Here is a 16439-nt window from a genome sequence, read left to right as displayed (position 1 = left end):
TCTAATGCCACTTTCTGAATTTCACATGTAAACTTGATGGTTGGTGATCTCAATTGGTTTAGAGGGGTCTTCTGGGCTTACAGAAATTTATAAAAGTACCTATATGTGTCTGAATGCACACCAGTAGATGCCTTCATAGCTTAGAAGTAATTGTTTTCTGTTTTCAATGTCTTGCCCAATTCTGTGTAGCACCTTAGTTTTGATGCTGCTAGGGCTTGCATTTGTGAAGGACTACAGTTCTTATGATTCCTCTTACAGACATTGCCTCTATTTACAGCTGCAGGGAACAGTGGAAATAGTAGGTATATGATATAGGACATGCTACAGGGAGGGCTAGAATGGATATAACCAAGTGGTCAGAGTGAGAAATTACACACAAGCAGGAGGTAAACACCAGGTGTGGGACCATGTGACTACATGTCAGTCTGAGTTACAGAGGCATCTCAGCTACAGGCGGTAAGTGACTCATTTTTAAGTGTGTAAACCATTTGCACATAATTTTTAAATATCTGAAAACCATTTTAACATATGATCCTTGGGCAACCAGGTGAGGGACAATTAAATTGTGTCTCTAGAAAACTAGATAAGTGGACATTTCTGAGGTATCGTAGGAAAGGAAGAAGTGGAATTGGTCTTTTATGTCAAAAACAAAATCTTGTCGATATGCCCATATGGACATTATAGACCAGGGTCAGTAGGTGCCTATTTTTTTTATTCTTAGCTATAAACAACTTTAACATGGATACTTCAAAGCAAATAAAGTATCTGAAAACTACCAGGTCTCAAGTATAGCGCTTGGCCAAATAGCGCCCTATATCCCAATTTATGGAGGAAAGTGATACATTGGAGTTAAAGGTTTTCTCCCATGATTAAAGTAAAACAGTAAAATCAGGCATCAGATAGTACATGACAGTGTTTTTCTAAGAAAGCTAGAACCAGCCCTGTATCTCACATGGATCCAGAGATCTTTCCATTCATTGCTCTGCTAGATTTATTTCAAGCTAGCAGCTTAGGGGGGAGGGGGGGTGACCTTTCTACTTCAACTCTCTCCCTATCACAGCTCAAGTCCTTTCCCCGGTGGTTTGTCCTTTCCATTGCAGCTCTCTTCCAGTAACTGTCAAAACTGGTGGCAGTTAAAGGATGCAACTGGGCATGTGTGTCCACCTCAGACAGGTGAGCAGAGAAATAAGGATAATAAAAAGCAGCAGGTGGTGCTGTACCGCTACATTTTATTGAATAACTCAGTGGCTATACTGAATTTTAAATTACATGCAATTAGAAAAGTATTCAGATCCAGGTGCAAATGTGGAATATTTTAAAGGGGTGGTGGTCAGTTTTAAACTTATCCTTGTTGTGGTAGAAATTTTATGATTCCTAAAATTGGAATCTATCCAATTGTTGTGATTCTCCAAATTATAATGTTCTCTCCAGGGGTAAGAGTGTATAACCGGTCATGAAAAGAATCACACATTGACAGGACATGTGGGATACCTCTTTTGGCTTCCCTTCAGAAAGTTCTTTAATTTATAGGAAAAGTCCTGGATGACGTCATCGCAGCCCGCGTGAGATTTCACTCCAGACCTTCAATCAAGATGGCGGCACCTGGCCCGTCGCAAGCAAATGGATCAGGTAAGTATATCTTTACACTTAGATGCTGCAATCATGTATAAACACGGCATCTGAGGGGTACAATGGCGCAATCGCCGCCCCCTGTCATTGCACCCACTACTTACAAAAAAATTCAAAATTTGTCACGATGCTGATTTTTTTGCAAGATTCGGCAAAGCAGCCAAATCGAACTTCCAATAACTTCGCTCATCTCTAATCATAACAAATATTTGAAATTATGATTTAACTATTTTAATTTTCCCATATCATCCACCAACCTCACTAATCATGGGAATAATAGTCCAGTGTTTCCTCAATGAATTGGGGGGCACTAGAGCATGAGTGATGGCTCCTCCTTCCTTCTTCTTCTGAGTATATAAAGCTACTATTATATATACAGTATATGTGATCGTAGAAATATCACATGATGAGCATTGCAAAGATAGAATTCCTTTAACCTAAGCACATATTCAAGCACTTCCACTAATAGCACATCATGCATTCGTTATGGGTTCATTGTAGTAATGCCCTGTCCCAGGTACCAGTCTATATCAGTCTCTTCGTTTTGACAGCGGAAGTCCCTTTACTTTCATGTGCTGTATTAGACATCTTCACTATCATCTCCGAGTGCTTCTTTTGATAAGGCAGTGTTAGATTTATCCCCAGACATCACTAATGTATGCTATAATTTTACAGATAGCCAAGACATAGTCATTTACTTAGGTCCAAATAGCTACATTATGTTCTATACGGTTCATTTTATTTTTCATTCTCGGAAATGTCCTGGCTAGGTTTGATTTATCTATATGGATGCTGTGCGTGTAAAAGCAGATCCTGTTTCCTTCGTGGTAGCTCTGGTAAGTTATATCTCTGCACTGAACAAAAGAGAAGGAATTCTATCAGCAAGGTGCGAAGAATAACATGGCTGAAACTTAAAGGGGTAAAAGGGGTTGTCCAACAAAAAATATTCTACAGTTTTCAAATCAGCACCTGGATCTGAATACTTTTGTATTTGCATGTAATGAAAAATTTTCTATAGCCAGTGAGTTAATCCATAAAATGTATCTGTATAGCGCCACCTGCTGTTTGCTATTTTGTCTTATTTCTTTGACCTGCTCACTGAGCAGGTCGCACATGCTCAGTTTCATCCTTGAACTGCCTCCTGAGTTGTGATTGGGAGAGCTGAGACACGCCCCCTGAGCTGTAATAGGGAGAGCTGAGACACGCCCCCTGAGCTTCAGCAGAAAAGACACTCCCCTGAGCTGTCAGCTTGATATAAATCTAGCAGAGCAGTGAATTGTAGAGATCTCTGGATCTATGTGAGGTACAGGGATGGATCTAGCTTTGTTAGAAAGAGATTGCCATGTCCTATATCATGTCTGATTTTCATTTTTTACATTAGTCATGGGATAACCCCTTTAATGTGAATTACAACAATATTCAGACCCAGGTGCAGGTTTAAAAAATGTAGAATATTTTTTTGTGGGATAATCCCTTTAAAGAGGTTGTCTAATGAGGGTCACCGGTGGCAAAGTTCTATCTAGGATATATCACCAAAATCTTGTTGGTGGGGGTCTGTCTGCTGCAACACTGTTGATGGCCAGAACATGGCAGCAGTAATTAGATCCTATTGGCTCTGCTTGGCTTCTTCTGGATGGCTGCCTGGAAAGGGTCGAGTGAGGATGATAGATCAGTCTTAAGCCTCATGCATACGGCCGTTGTGCGGCCATTCCGTGCATTGGGGACCGCAATTTGCGGTCCCCAATGCACGGGCAATGTCTGTGCAGTGGCCGGGGCGGTTCAAGACCAATTTAACTTGAATGGGTCCGTGATCCGTCCGCACCGCAAAAATTAGAACATGTTCAAGTGAATGGGTCCGCATCCGTGATGCAGGGAGAACACGGCCAGAGCCCCCATATTGAGGACCCGCTGTTTGGCCAGGGCCATGTGCATGAGGCTTTAGGATCTCTGCTGCTTCAATCAACAAGAACCCTAGATTATCAGATCCTTCTGTTTGAAGCTTGATGGCATGACCTGGAGACACGAGTCAACATGATGAAAGCTGAACGATAGGTGTTGACAGGAGATGATGTGGCACCGCACTACTCCAGCTCTAGCCACTTTATTCTGTAGGGGTCGGACTTGGATCGGACATTGGTGTCATAACCCACCAATGTCTCTAACATCTAACCAGGCCCGTGCCATGATGAGCTTACCTTCTTCTTTACCTCTGAGTACGACCTCCCATATTTTTGTTTGAGATATCGATAATCGTAGTTGGGGAACGGAGAAGGAGACGGGTAGCTGCCTGATCTGTACAGTTTCCACAAATACAGACCTACTACTCCTAGCAAAGTCAGCGCGCCAGCAATGTATATTCCTATTTCCCATCCGGGCGGGCTTGTGATCACTGTAAAACAAGTCCATGAAATAACCATGAAGAATTTTATGTCGAAACATAAAGGACAAATAAAATTCAGTTGGCAGCAGCCAATACGTAAAGTTCTCTAAATAGGATCTAAAAGCATGCTCGGCGGCAGTATAACGCGTGTAAATTTTTTTAATATTCCATATTGCATTTAATGTTTTTATGGATTTCAGACACTGCAGAGAACAGGACATATTTCTATCAGGGTCAATTTCAAGACAAGGTTTTGACCTACGGTTGTAGAATGCATTATAGTGTGCAAACACGACCACCACTGATGGATTACAGGGTGGTCGTAACCATGGAAACGAGCAATGTATAATGTGATGGAAAAATGAATCAAACCAGCAAAGGAAGCAATATGGACAATCACAATACATTAGTTAGTGCCTTGAATTAACTTCCTCTACATAATAAATGCCATTTGCTGAATTGAGACAACCCCTTTAAATCAAGTATGAAACATTGTTTAGTAACCAAAAGTTTGTGCAATTAAAGGTGTTGTGCTGCCATTGCTCATTTACAAAGCTATTCTCATCCTAATGATGCGGCCCCACGGGTTCCTATTGTGTAAATTTATGATCCTATGGCTGAGCACACGTGGTCACATGTGCATCCATAGTAGCGCTCATTCTGCGCATGCGCTGTTGTAAAATGAGATCCCTCTGCCTCAGCCAGCTCTATGCAAAACCAGTGGAAAGCTTGGCATATGCAGCGATCTGTACAGAGTATCTATACAGACGCTTATTGAAACGTTTCTATGTCCAACCAATTACAAATTGCATTTGCCTAGAACTGGCTGAGGCAGAAGAAACCCATCTGAATAAGGCCTCTTGCACACGACTGTATGTATTTTGCGGTCCGCAAAAAACGGGTCCGTAAAAAATACGGATGACATCCATGTGCATTCCGTATTTTGTGGAACAGCTGGCCCTTTATGCAGTACTATCCTCGTCCGTAATGCAAACAATAAGGGTCCATTCACACGTCCGTAATTTAGGTCCGCATTCGTTCCGCAATTTGCGGACCCATTCTCTTTCAATGGGGCTGGAACGGATGCAATTGCGGACCATAAAAGGCATTTTCTATTATAGTGTCTGATGTGTGGTCCACAAATTGCGGATCGCACATTGCAGGTGTCCGTGTTTTGCGGATCCTCAATTTGCGGATCCACAAAACACTTACGGACGTGTGAATGGACCCTAATAGGACATGTTTTTGTATAATAGGACTATTTTTTTGTGGAACGGAAACATGGACATATGGAAACGGAATACACACAGAGTAACTTCCGTTTTTTTTGGCGGACCCATTAAAGTGAATGGTTCCGCATACGGTCCGCAAAAAAACCAGAACGGACACGGAAAGAAAATACGTTTGTGTGCAAGAGGCCTAAGGCGCATTTGCTGGATGAGCAGCCTTATGGTCCCATTGCAGAGAATAAACAGGGACCGAGGACTGACTGCGCACACTCGGCTACCCAATCTGAATCTCTAATTTATGGACGCATAAAGCAGGCACCACTACGAATGCAGGGGGCGCCATCACTCGTTTAAAAAGTGAATTGCTTTGTAAATACGCATAATTTATATATTTTTTTAATAGTGTTTATTTATCTTTTTTGCAAAGAATTAAAATACAACGATCCCCAAGGGGGAACAATTATGGACGGCACACAAGCCGATCAGTCAGTAGTCTATCAAATACAAACTCTGTATAAGTAGTATTCCTACAGACAAAAGTCATTAATACAGTCGCATACATATATAATTCAATGAGCAATCTCCCCTGGTTATACAATGGATAATGACAACTACCGTATTTTTGCGCCCTATAAGACGCACCGGCCCATAAGACGCACCTAGGTTTTTGAACCAAAAGGTGTGCTTTTGGTGGGTTTTGAACTAATGGTGGTCTGTGGATATCACTGTTATGGGGGATCTGTGGAGGACACTGTTATGGGGGATCTGTGGAGGACACAGTTATGGGGGATCTGTGGGTGACACTGTTATGGGGGATCTGTGGGTGACACTGTTATGGGGGATCTGTGGGTGACACTGTTATGGGGGATCTGTGGGTGACACCGTTATGGGGGATCTGTGGGTGACACCGTTATGGGGGATCTGTGGGTGACACCGTTATGGGGGATCTGTGGGTGACACTGTTATGGGGGATCTGTGGAGGACAGTGTTATGGGGGATCTGTGGGTGACACTGTTATGGGGGATCTGTGGGTGACACTGTTATGGGGGATCTCTGGATGGCTCTTATTGGGGTCTCTGGATGGCACTGTTATGGGGATCGTATTTGGTGGGGATCACCTCGGATACCAAATCATAGGAGCACATATCCCCGGGAGACCCAATTTAGTGTTAAGGAAACGGCATATCCCACCCCAGTACGACTGCATAACAGGGCACTTCCATATCATATGGTATAGGGACCCTCTTAGTTCCCCGCAGCGCGAGCATGAAGGATACGGTATTTGATGCATATGGTACACTCTGTGTACACTCTGTGTATCCACTTGATTTGGATAAATTGGTCACGGGCGCTCATAACTGGTGACCGCCATACAGATCGCAGCTCCTCCAGATGAGACACCTCCAAGTCAGGGATATCATCCGTCCAGCGCTCAAACGATTGCTGGAACGGAGAGTCCTGCAACTTCATAATTTCCTCATAAAAGGAAGCAATTGGTTTATGTGGATGCACCCGCCTGGCAATAGACTCCAGGGGGCCACATTCAAGTTTTATGGCTAGGGATTTGAACTGGAACTCGCAGGCATGTCTCAGGTGGAGATAACGATAAAACCCTGTCCGGGGTAGTTTGAACTCACTCTGGAAACTTTTGAAAAGAGCGGAATACCCCTCCCTGGAAGAGTTGCGTCAGGTACTTAACCCCTCTCTGCGGCCAGAATTCAAACTCCGACAGCAGAAAGTGCTCTCGAAGGTACTTATTGCGCCATAGGGGTATATATGGAGACCAAGTCTCCCCAGTAGGCTCCTCAACATGAGTCACCACGAACCGTGACCATGCCGCAATCACATTGGTCATGCCTTCAGTACAGTGCTTTAACCTGGGGCCTCCTTCGCCTCTATAAACCACATTCGCCAGTGCCTCATATGAACCCACTAGTGCTGCTTCAAGTACCACCGCTGGGTTGTTTGCATCTGCTCTGATCCACCAAGACGCATACAACGCATCATTTTTAATAGGTGTAAATGATTCAAATACTGCGTTCTACGTATAGTACATAAAAATAAATGCAATGGTGACACAAGTCCTTTAAGAACTGAAAGGTGGGGAACATTTATCGACCCCTGTACGCCAGAAACCTGGTGTCAAAAAGTTACAAAGTTGCATATGCCCTGCTGTTTAGAGTGTCCCGCTTGCTGCTTTTCCAAAAAGTAGGTGGAAAGGGACAAGGAGTCAGTGATATGGGATGACCATAGGTGGCCGGGCACAATTACGATGATCTATCATCTATTCTAGAAATATAGAGTAGATTATACTGGAAAGCTACATCAGCTCCTTCGCTGGTGTACAGTAGGTTTCTGTTTTGGCGCGTGAACCTGCACAGATGCTTCACAATGAACCAGAAGCGCGCACCTTGCGGCACATCTGACACCAGCGTAAAACTCCAGTCTGAAAACCTAAAAAGTGAATTCATAGTCCAACCTATTTCTAAGGCTACTTTCATACTAGCGTTATTCTTTTCCGGTATTGAAATCCGGTAAAGGGTCTCAATACCAGAAAAAACGCATTTTTCAGTTTTGTCCCAATGCATTCTGAGTGGAAAGCAATCCGTTCAGTATGCATCAGGATGTCTTCCTTTCCGTCCCTTGTACGGTATTCGACCGGACAAAATACCGCAGCTTGCTGCAGTATTTTTTCCGGACAAAATCCCGGAACAATACCGCACTTGCCAGATCCGGCATTAATTCCCATAGAGATGTATTAATGCTGGATCCGGTACTAAGTGTTCCGGAAATGACTGCGTCGCCGGATCGGATGACTATAATGGGAGCGGGGCGGAGTTCCGGCGGCAGCACGGCAGTGTACGCCGAGAGGTCGCCGGAATAAAAGTACTACATGTCGTACTTTTATTCCGGTGGCCTCTCGGCGTGCGCTGCCGTGCTGCCGCCGGAACGCCGCCCCGCCCCCATTATAGTCAATGGGGCTGGACATGCACTAGCTAGTGTGAAAGTACTCTAAGTTGTAAATCCCTGATAAAAAAAACATTGAACGCTACTTACCACTACTACGATGGTCAATCATTTTACTCTCCATGACATTTATTTAGTTTCCCCCTAAAAGGAAGAGAGAAAAGACAGAGTGTGTATTCTTACAGCAAGAAAAAAAGAAGAGTTTAAAGGGGTTGTCTCACTTTAGCAAGTGGAATTTATGTAGAGAAAGTTAATACAAGGCACTTACTAATGTATCGTGATTCTCCATATTGCCTCCTTTGCTGGCTGAATACAAGGTACTTGTATTACATTTCTCTACATGATAAATGCAACTTGCTGAAGTGAGACAACCCCTTTAAGGCTGGTTAGGGTCTGTTCACATTTGCAATGGAGGCTTCAAAGAATACAGTGCTATCCTTCCCATCAAAGCAACAGACATCCTAGCAGACATCCTTAGATGGACCTAGCACAGTGACACAGATGGACCTAGCACAGTGACACAGATGGACCTAGCACAGTGACACAGATGGACCTAGCACAGTGACATAGATGGACCTAGCACAGTGACACAGATGGACCTAGCACAGTGACACAGATGGACCTAGCACAGTGACACAGATGGACCTAGCACAGTGACACAGATGGACCTAGCACAGTGACACAGATGGACCTAGCACAGTGACACAGATGGACCTAGCACAGTGACATGGTTTCTGTTACAAGTGGAAGCCATGACACAAAAGTGAACATGAACTAAGGACTATTCAGATAAATGTAATCCAAGGAGTGCCGTTTATTGTATAGTGGTTGTGCTTGGTATTGCAGCCCAGACCGATTCACTAGAATGGGACTGAGCTGCTCATAAGCCATGTGACCAATGAACGTGATGTCACTGGCCTAGGAAGAGACTGCAGAGCTCACTGGAGCTTCACAACCTCTTCAAACAACCTGACCCTCACCGATCAGATATTGATGACCCGTCCGGTGGATAGGTCATCATTATTGTACTCCTGGAAAACCTCTTTAACAGACCTGGGGGTACTACAAATTGTATTGTTATGTATTTTAATGTTTGCTTCTGGCTGTCGATCCCAGCAAGAAATGGTTGGCAAAGGCTGGCAGAAACAGGGTTAATCACTCTGTTCCTCCTCTCTTGGTAGGAGTGGGCTGGTCCTGCGTCAACACAGAGAGGAGAGGAAACAACCTGCAAAGCTCCTGCTCCTGTTTCCTAATCTCCAGAGAGAACTACTCCAATTGTCTTCAAGTAAAGCCTTGAGATTCCAGACAGCAGGCCGGACTGCTACATCGGCTTCTATAGACACTGCTGTAAGGTGAGGGACTACAGCCAAGCCACCCATCACCAAGCCACCACTAGGCCAGTATGACCTACCTACTGAATTGCAGCCATTCAACCTTCCTCCGGATTCCTTGCTGGTGCCAGAGAAAATTGCACTTCAGGATTGCCGCTATTGAATGTACTTGAAGTTCTACGTTGCGCTTAGTGAAAAAGACTTTGTTACTCTGGCCTTCTTCTTCAGTTCTATAATTCCACTGCACCAGTCAACCAGGGGCAATGACCTGAGGGAGTACACCATGACACAACACTTCATCAGGGCCACTACCACTCCTGTCCTCTACACCGGCTCCTCAGGTGGTCGCCGCATGGGCAGAGGTGTGGCTGCAAACTCAAAGGAGGTGGTGGGGAATCCCTAGAGCTCCATCTAGTGTGAGTGTGTGTGCGCGTGTGTGTGTTTTGTATGTCTCCATGTGCGTCTAGGTGCGTGTCAAGTTCTTAAACTCTTTTGAAGGTTTATGATAGAACCTGGAAAGACGCGTCTAGTGGTCCTTTAAATCTACAGCAGTAAAATAAATTGCTACTAAAATCAGCGACTGAAATAGCTTAGTAATTAAAAAGTAATCTTTAGAATCTGAACTTTGATACGTTTGGCAAGTTATTACAATCAATCTCATTCTTTATGGCCACCGTTTGACTTTAATCGGCAAACTCAATTATTAGAGTAAATTCCCTAACATGTAATATGACAAGATGGGTGGTTTCATTTCTTATTCCCTTGTAACCAGGAACTTCTATATTAGCTGAAGCGAAAATGTGACTTACAACAAGAGATTTTCAATTTCCTGCAGGTTAGAGCAGTTCATTAGACAGAAAAAAAATTCCAATGAGTTTTGAAAGTTTGTATTCACTCATTAAAACTGTTCTACGACATTGTTGCTGAAGTAAATCGCTATTCCTGTTCATGTGCCACCACTGTATCCGTCCTATACATGTCTGTTATAGATACGATTGCTTCCTCATCACTGTATGGATATTACTGATGTATTCCCTATGTGGTTATGGATAAATGAATTTTCTATGTATTCATATGAGACTTGAATTACCTAAATTGTAATCTTAAACATTAATGCTTCATAGATGCTGGCCCCACCTCTGGAGCCCTCATCTATTAGCAAAATGGGGGTAGAACCCCTGTTTTCTAAATCATGAATTTAAAGGGACTCTGTCAGACAGATTTTAGCTATAGAGCTTTTCATATCGTCTCCTTTATCTAAATAAAAATATACTAGTCTTATCCCCACATGTCTTTTCATTTTTGATTAAAAAAAAAATCGCTTTTCTTTATATGCTAATTACCTTCGTAAGGAGCCCAAGGGGCTGTCCCTCCGGCCGTTGGAGCCCAGCGCCGACCCGCTGTTAATTATTCACTCCTCTCCTCAGCTTTTTTTCCCGCAGTGTGCCGTAATCTCACGCTGCTTCACCTCCGTCCTCCGCCTGTCAGGTGAGCTTGCGCCACTCCGCTCTTCCTTTCTGGGTCGAGCGAAGTGCGCAGAAAGCTGGCACATGCGCAATTCCCCTGAATGAGGCTTCTGCCAGGACACCACGCGGGCCGAGGGGAGGAGTGAATAATTAACAGCGGGGCGGCGTTGGGCTCCAAGATAAGGGGCATGACTGGACTCCAACGACCGGAGGGACAGTCCCTTGGGCTACTTACGAAGGTAATTAGCATATAAACAAAAGTGATTTTTATCAAAAATGAAAAGACAGGTGGGGGTAAGACTAGTATATTTTTTTTTAGATAAAGGAGACTGATGTGATGATATGAAAAGCTGTATAGCTAAAATCTAGCTGACAGAGTCCCTTTAATGAAGTGGTCCACTTGTATGTAGCCCCCTATGGGGGGTTACAAAAATAGCCGGTCACTTCTTCACTGAATCCTGTGGAGACAGTAATCACCATGAATCAGCAAATGAGGTTCACGTGATCTCAGTTTTACTTACAGACAAGGGTCTCAGTGGTGGAACCTACTGTATGCCTCCTAGGCATTTATGGCAAATCTTGTGGCTGTGCCATAAATGTTTAAAAAGCTGCAGGCCTCACGCACATGGGCATAAATTGTGGTATCAGTGGGGTGGTTATCCACTGGCCCTAGAGTTATTGGGAAGACATAGTATTGGGAACATCAGTAGTGTCCTGACTACTAAGTGTGAGATCAGACAAGTTGTAAGGAGTAGGAAATGTACCATCCAGTATGTCCAGTCCTGGCATGGGAGTGAGATGGAGAAGTTGTGCGCACTTCCCAAGGGGGTGGAGAAGGAAGTTGGGCAGGTGGGAATGGTAAGTGAAGAGAGAGGCACCCCTGCTTTGCCACAGTGGGCACATGCATCCCACCTTGGTGGAGTCCAGGGGTGTACATATAGGGCACCTGTTCCTACCAAAGTGGTTAGGAGTGACTTATTTCTAAGAAAGAAGTGATATCTTTCTAAGACTCCAAGGGGGCAGTGTATGATTCTTGTATGTCAGTTTTCTGGAGTCATTTCAACAGTCCACTGGCGCTGATGCTCCCTATATTTAGTGCTGCAGTACCGCAACAGTACCGCAATACCTGCTGCTAAAAATGCCTCACTATAAAACAACTCTATTCAGGATAGCGCGCACTACCTTCCCCTCTATCCTCCCTGGTTCCGCTGCTTGAGAAGGACCACAGGTGCGTGCCAATATGTAAACCAAGATTACCTTGCTATTGAACCTTTCTCCGTGGTCTCTGCTTTTCCTCTATTGCAGGTTTGACTTCAGGGTGTACAAAGTCACAGGAGTTTTGGAGCAAGTCCTGTTTTGTGCCACAATTTTAGGCTTTTCCCCCTTCTCTGCCACCACTTCCAAAAAAATTAAACTGGGTTACGGGCAGGAGGGGGTGGGCTACAGAAAGGACCTCTACAGCCCTACGCATTCACCAATATGTTCTTTAGAAAAGTGGCACACATTACACCTGAAATCTAGGCCTTCTCCCTTTCTGGTGTATATTTCATTTTCTGAAGCATGGACCTGCCGAAGATGCGCCATAATTATTACATCAATGTACACCATTGGAGTTTATTATTAAGGTTGGCTTAAAAAAAGCCGGTTGTGATAAATTCCCCCTAAGAACTTAGTGGAAAACTACACCTTCAAAAACCCAGTCTACTTCATGCCCATGTTACGGTAGGTGAGTTTTGCAGAGCATGTTTTTGTTCAAATATGCCAAAATGACCTAAAAAAAAGGCAGAAAACTTGCTCATGACAAGTCCATTCCACCTATAAAAAGAAAACACATGACCAATAAGCAGGTTGCTAAACAAGTGCAGTGAACACAGTCTAGTTCTGGACACTGTCCAGTCCTTGATTAAAGGGGTTGTCTAGTTTTTTTTATTTGTTTCCCAACCTGGAATACCTGTGGAGAAATGAGTACTCACCTAGACCCCGCCGCTCTTTCAGCACCCTGCCTCTCCTCACTGAAGTTCCAGGTCTGTCATCCTCTGCAAGGACTGAATCACGTGTACTGCTGCAGCCAATGGTGGACCTCATCGGTGATGTGTCCCCAAGCAACACGCTTTGCCTCTGAGGCCAGACAATGACTACAGCGCCGAACATGACCCTGTCCATAAGGAAATTGACATTTAAGGACAGCAAGAACAGTGAAAAGAGCCAGGGAGCCGGAACGGAGAGGCAGGGAGTAGGTGAGTATGGTTTTCTCCACAGTTGGGGAGCAAATTTTAAAAACTAAAATTGTAGACAACCCTTTTAGGTTCATGTTGCTTTCTTAAATGAACCAAAGTGCTGTACAATAAAAGATGTGGGAACTAGGTCTGCCACTGAAAATGACAAACCTCCCAGGCAAACCTTCGTTTCCCTCTCGCAGTGAGTACAAATAATTGTTCTGACACCAACAGACACGCCATCACATTAAAACGGCAAAAAATATTGACAGGACAGATTCTAGCTTACAAAAGAGCACACGATACACAATCTTTCCAGCTCAGCTCAATCCTGCAGATGAATAGATGACTAAATACATTCTGTCAGGAACCAGAACGTATTGCAAGGAGCGCACCGCCTTATCCCAGCATGCACCAGGTCTCAACGCCCAATAAAAATACACTGTCTTAGGTAGCAGCACTATACGCAATAGCAACTCTCCCTAAGATGCAATGATGGCAATATTCATACTTACCAACGTTGCAGTTGGTCAATTAGGGACACACAAGCCCTCCCCCTCCAGAACGCCCAAACCATGTGGGACCGTCTATTTATGTGCAGAGCTTACAAAAGCCCCAAACATTTTGGTCCTGGGACAGCCGGAATTTGTAGGGACTGTCTCTGAAAATTAGGGAGCGTCCTTGTAAATTGGGGAATGTTGGCAACAATGCTGAGTATTATTGTTGAATAACATAGGTGAGTGAGTAGCCTGTGCTAGAGGGCGCTACCTGGTTCCCAGGGGAAAAGATGTGCAAAATACATGAAGCAGACAGAGTATGATGTAAGCATTTACTCTGTGTCAAGCAGAGACTAGATGACACTGTCATGATGATCTGCGAGACGTAACCAAACGATAAGTCATGCCCTGACCACCTTCGGGCCATGGACTCTACTGACTCCCTTCCTGAGATGCCTTCAGTGCCAGTGTCCCTGGAATTCCAGCTTTTTTGCTCTGAGCTGAGCTTTTACCTCCCTAGCATGTCTCTCCTGGATCTCCTGATGCCACAGTGAGGTCCATCTTGGCTTTGACCAGGTTTGTCCTCTAACTTGATCTACTGCCTGACCAGTGATGCTCCAGAATGCTGCCCGCTTGACTATATCTGCCCGCTGATTCTGTAATACATCCCAGTCTCATTTGTGCTATTATATGTAGTCTGCTATTGCTAATGGAGATTTTCCCGGGGGTTAATAACCTGGGGATTCCATGCAGAGAAGTTCCAGATGCCTGTATAGGAGTTACAGGGTAAATTCTAAAGGAATACCATAAACTTCACTCCTGGGTTTAGCCCTATACCATATCCGTTGCAACCCACCATTATTTTACATGACTCCAGGAGAGATAGTGAAAAAAGTGTGGGACCAGTGAGAGGACAATGCGTAATGGACATCATATCACCCCCTTCATTGCTCCTGAGTTTTGTGGGAGATTTTAAATTCCCTGTGACCGTATTGTCCATCCATCAGTATGCAGAGGTTGTTTTGTGCATTATGTGCAGGGCATTCATTAGATAAATCCTCCTGTAATTATTTCTCTTTCTTATGAAACCATGAAAAGACGCTAATTTGATCAATTGTAATTTTTACTTTTATTCACAGGTCAGTGGCACAACATTCTTGATAGTTACAACTCTTAGGCCTCTTTCAGACGGGCGTTGCGGGAAAATGTGCGGGTGCGTTGCGGGAACACGCGCGATTTTTCCGCGCGAGTGCAAAACATTGTAATGCGTTTTGCACTCGCGTGAGAAAAATTGCGCATGTTTGGTACCCAAACCCGAACTTCTTCACAGAAGTTCGGGCTTGGGATCGGGGTTGTGTAGATTGTATTATTTTCCCTTTTAACATGGTTATAAGGGAAAATAATAGCATTCTGAATACAGAACGCATAGTAAAATAGCGCTGGAGGGGTTAAAAAATAAATAAATAATTTAACTCACCTTAATCCACTTGCTCGCGCTGCCGGCTTCTCGTCTGTCTCCTTTGCTGAACAGGACCTGTGGTGAGCATTCATTGCAGGAACAGGACCTGTGGTGACATCACTCCGGTCATCACATGATCCATCACATGATCTTTTACCATGGTAATGGATCATGTGATGACCGGAGTGACGTCACCACAGGTCCTGTTCAGCAAAGAAGGAGACAGACGAGATGCCGGCAGCGCGAGCAAGTGGATTAAGGATTGGTTAAATTATTATTTATTTATTTTTAACCCCTCCAGCGCTATTGTACTATGCATTCTGTATTCAGAATGCTATTATTTTCCTTTATAACCATGTTATAAGGGAAAATAATAATGATCGGGTCTCCATCCCGATCGTCTCCTAGCAACCGTGCGTGAAAATTCGCACCGCATCCGCACTTGCTTGCGGATGCTTGCGATTTTCACGCAACCCCATTCACTTCTATGGGGCCTGCGTTGCGTGAAAAACGCAGAATATAGAGCTTGCTGCGATTTTCACGCAACGCACAAGTGATGTGTGAAAATCACCGCTCATGTGAACAGTCCCATAGAAATGAATGGGTTGGGATTCCGTGCGGGTGCAATGCGTTCAACTCACGCATCGCATCCGCGCGGAATACTCGCCCGTGTGAAAGGGGCCTTATACAGCTCAGGAGCTTGGTGCTTGCAATTCACTCTACTATACTCTTAACTTCATAGTGACCACAGGTCAGTTTTGCCTTCAAACAAACCTCCCAGATAATGTTAAAGGGGTTGTCTGCTTTTTACTATTGATGACCTATCCTCAGAAGCAGCGCTGCCTTCTCTGCTCTGTTTGCCTTCAATTGCAGGGGTGAGCAGTGTAATTACAAGTATGACCTCCCCATTCACTTCTATGAGGCGACTCTGTAGTATTCACTTGAACAGACAGAGCCGTCCCATTGAAGTGAAAGGGGAGGCCATACTTGTAATTACACTGCTCACCACTGCAATTGCAGGTAAACAGAGCAGAGCGCTGCCTTCTCTTCAAACAGCTGGTTGACGGGGTGCCGGGAGTCTGACCCCCGCCAATCTGATATTGATGACCTATCTTGATGATAGGTCATCAATATTAAAAAGTGGACAACCCCTTTAAGTACACACCGCTCTTCCTAACAGCCCTTCCATAACCGTCCCCTCCTACCACTCCCTTCCAATCCATTGCACTACAGGTCTGAACCATCCAGGTTACACCAAAGGCGTC

At 44.3% G+C, this 16439-nt stretch overlaps 1 protein-coding gene across 1 annotated transcript in view; it reads right to left on the bottom strand.

Moving 5' to 3' along the window:
- The window catches only part of SYT12 (synaptotagmin 12), a 79928-nt gene extending 71599 nt beyond the window's left edge, over window positions 1–8329 (bottom strand). Inside the window, exons 1-2 of the mRNA XM_040409947.1 lie at window positions 8296–8329; window positions 3825–4018 (exon numbers count right to left, since the gene is read on the bottom strand). Coding sequence (XP_040265881.1) covers window positions 3825–4018; window positions 8296–8329 — 228 coding nt within the window. The remainder of the gene's footprint in view (window positions 1–3824; window positions 4019–8295) is intronic.
- Window positions 8330–16439: the final 8110 nt, after the last annotated feature.

The sequence above is a fragment of the Bufo bufo genome, chromosome 10, assembly GCF_905171765.1.
Source record: "Bufo bufo chromosome 10, aBufBuf1.1, whole genome shotgun sequence".
Taxonomy (NCBI): domain Eukaryota; kingdom Metazoa; phylum Chordata; class Amphibia; order Anura; family Bufonidae; genus Bufo; species Bufo bufo.
Note: the sequence above shows the minus strand (reverse complement) of the source record. Positions and strands in the feature narration are given on the sequence as shown.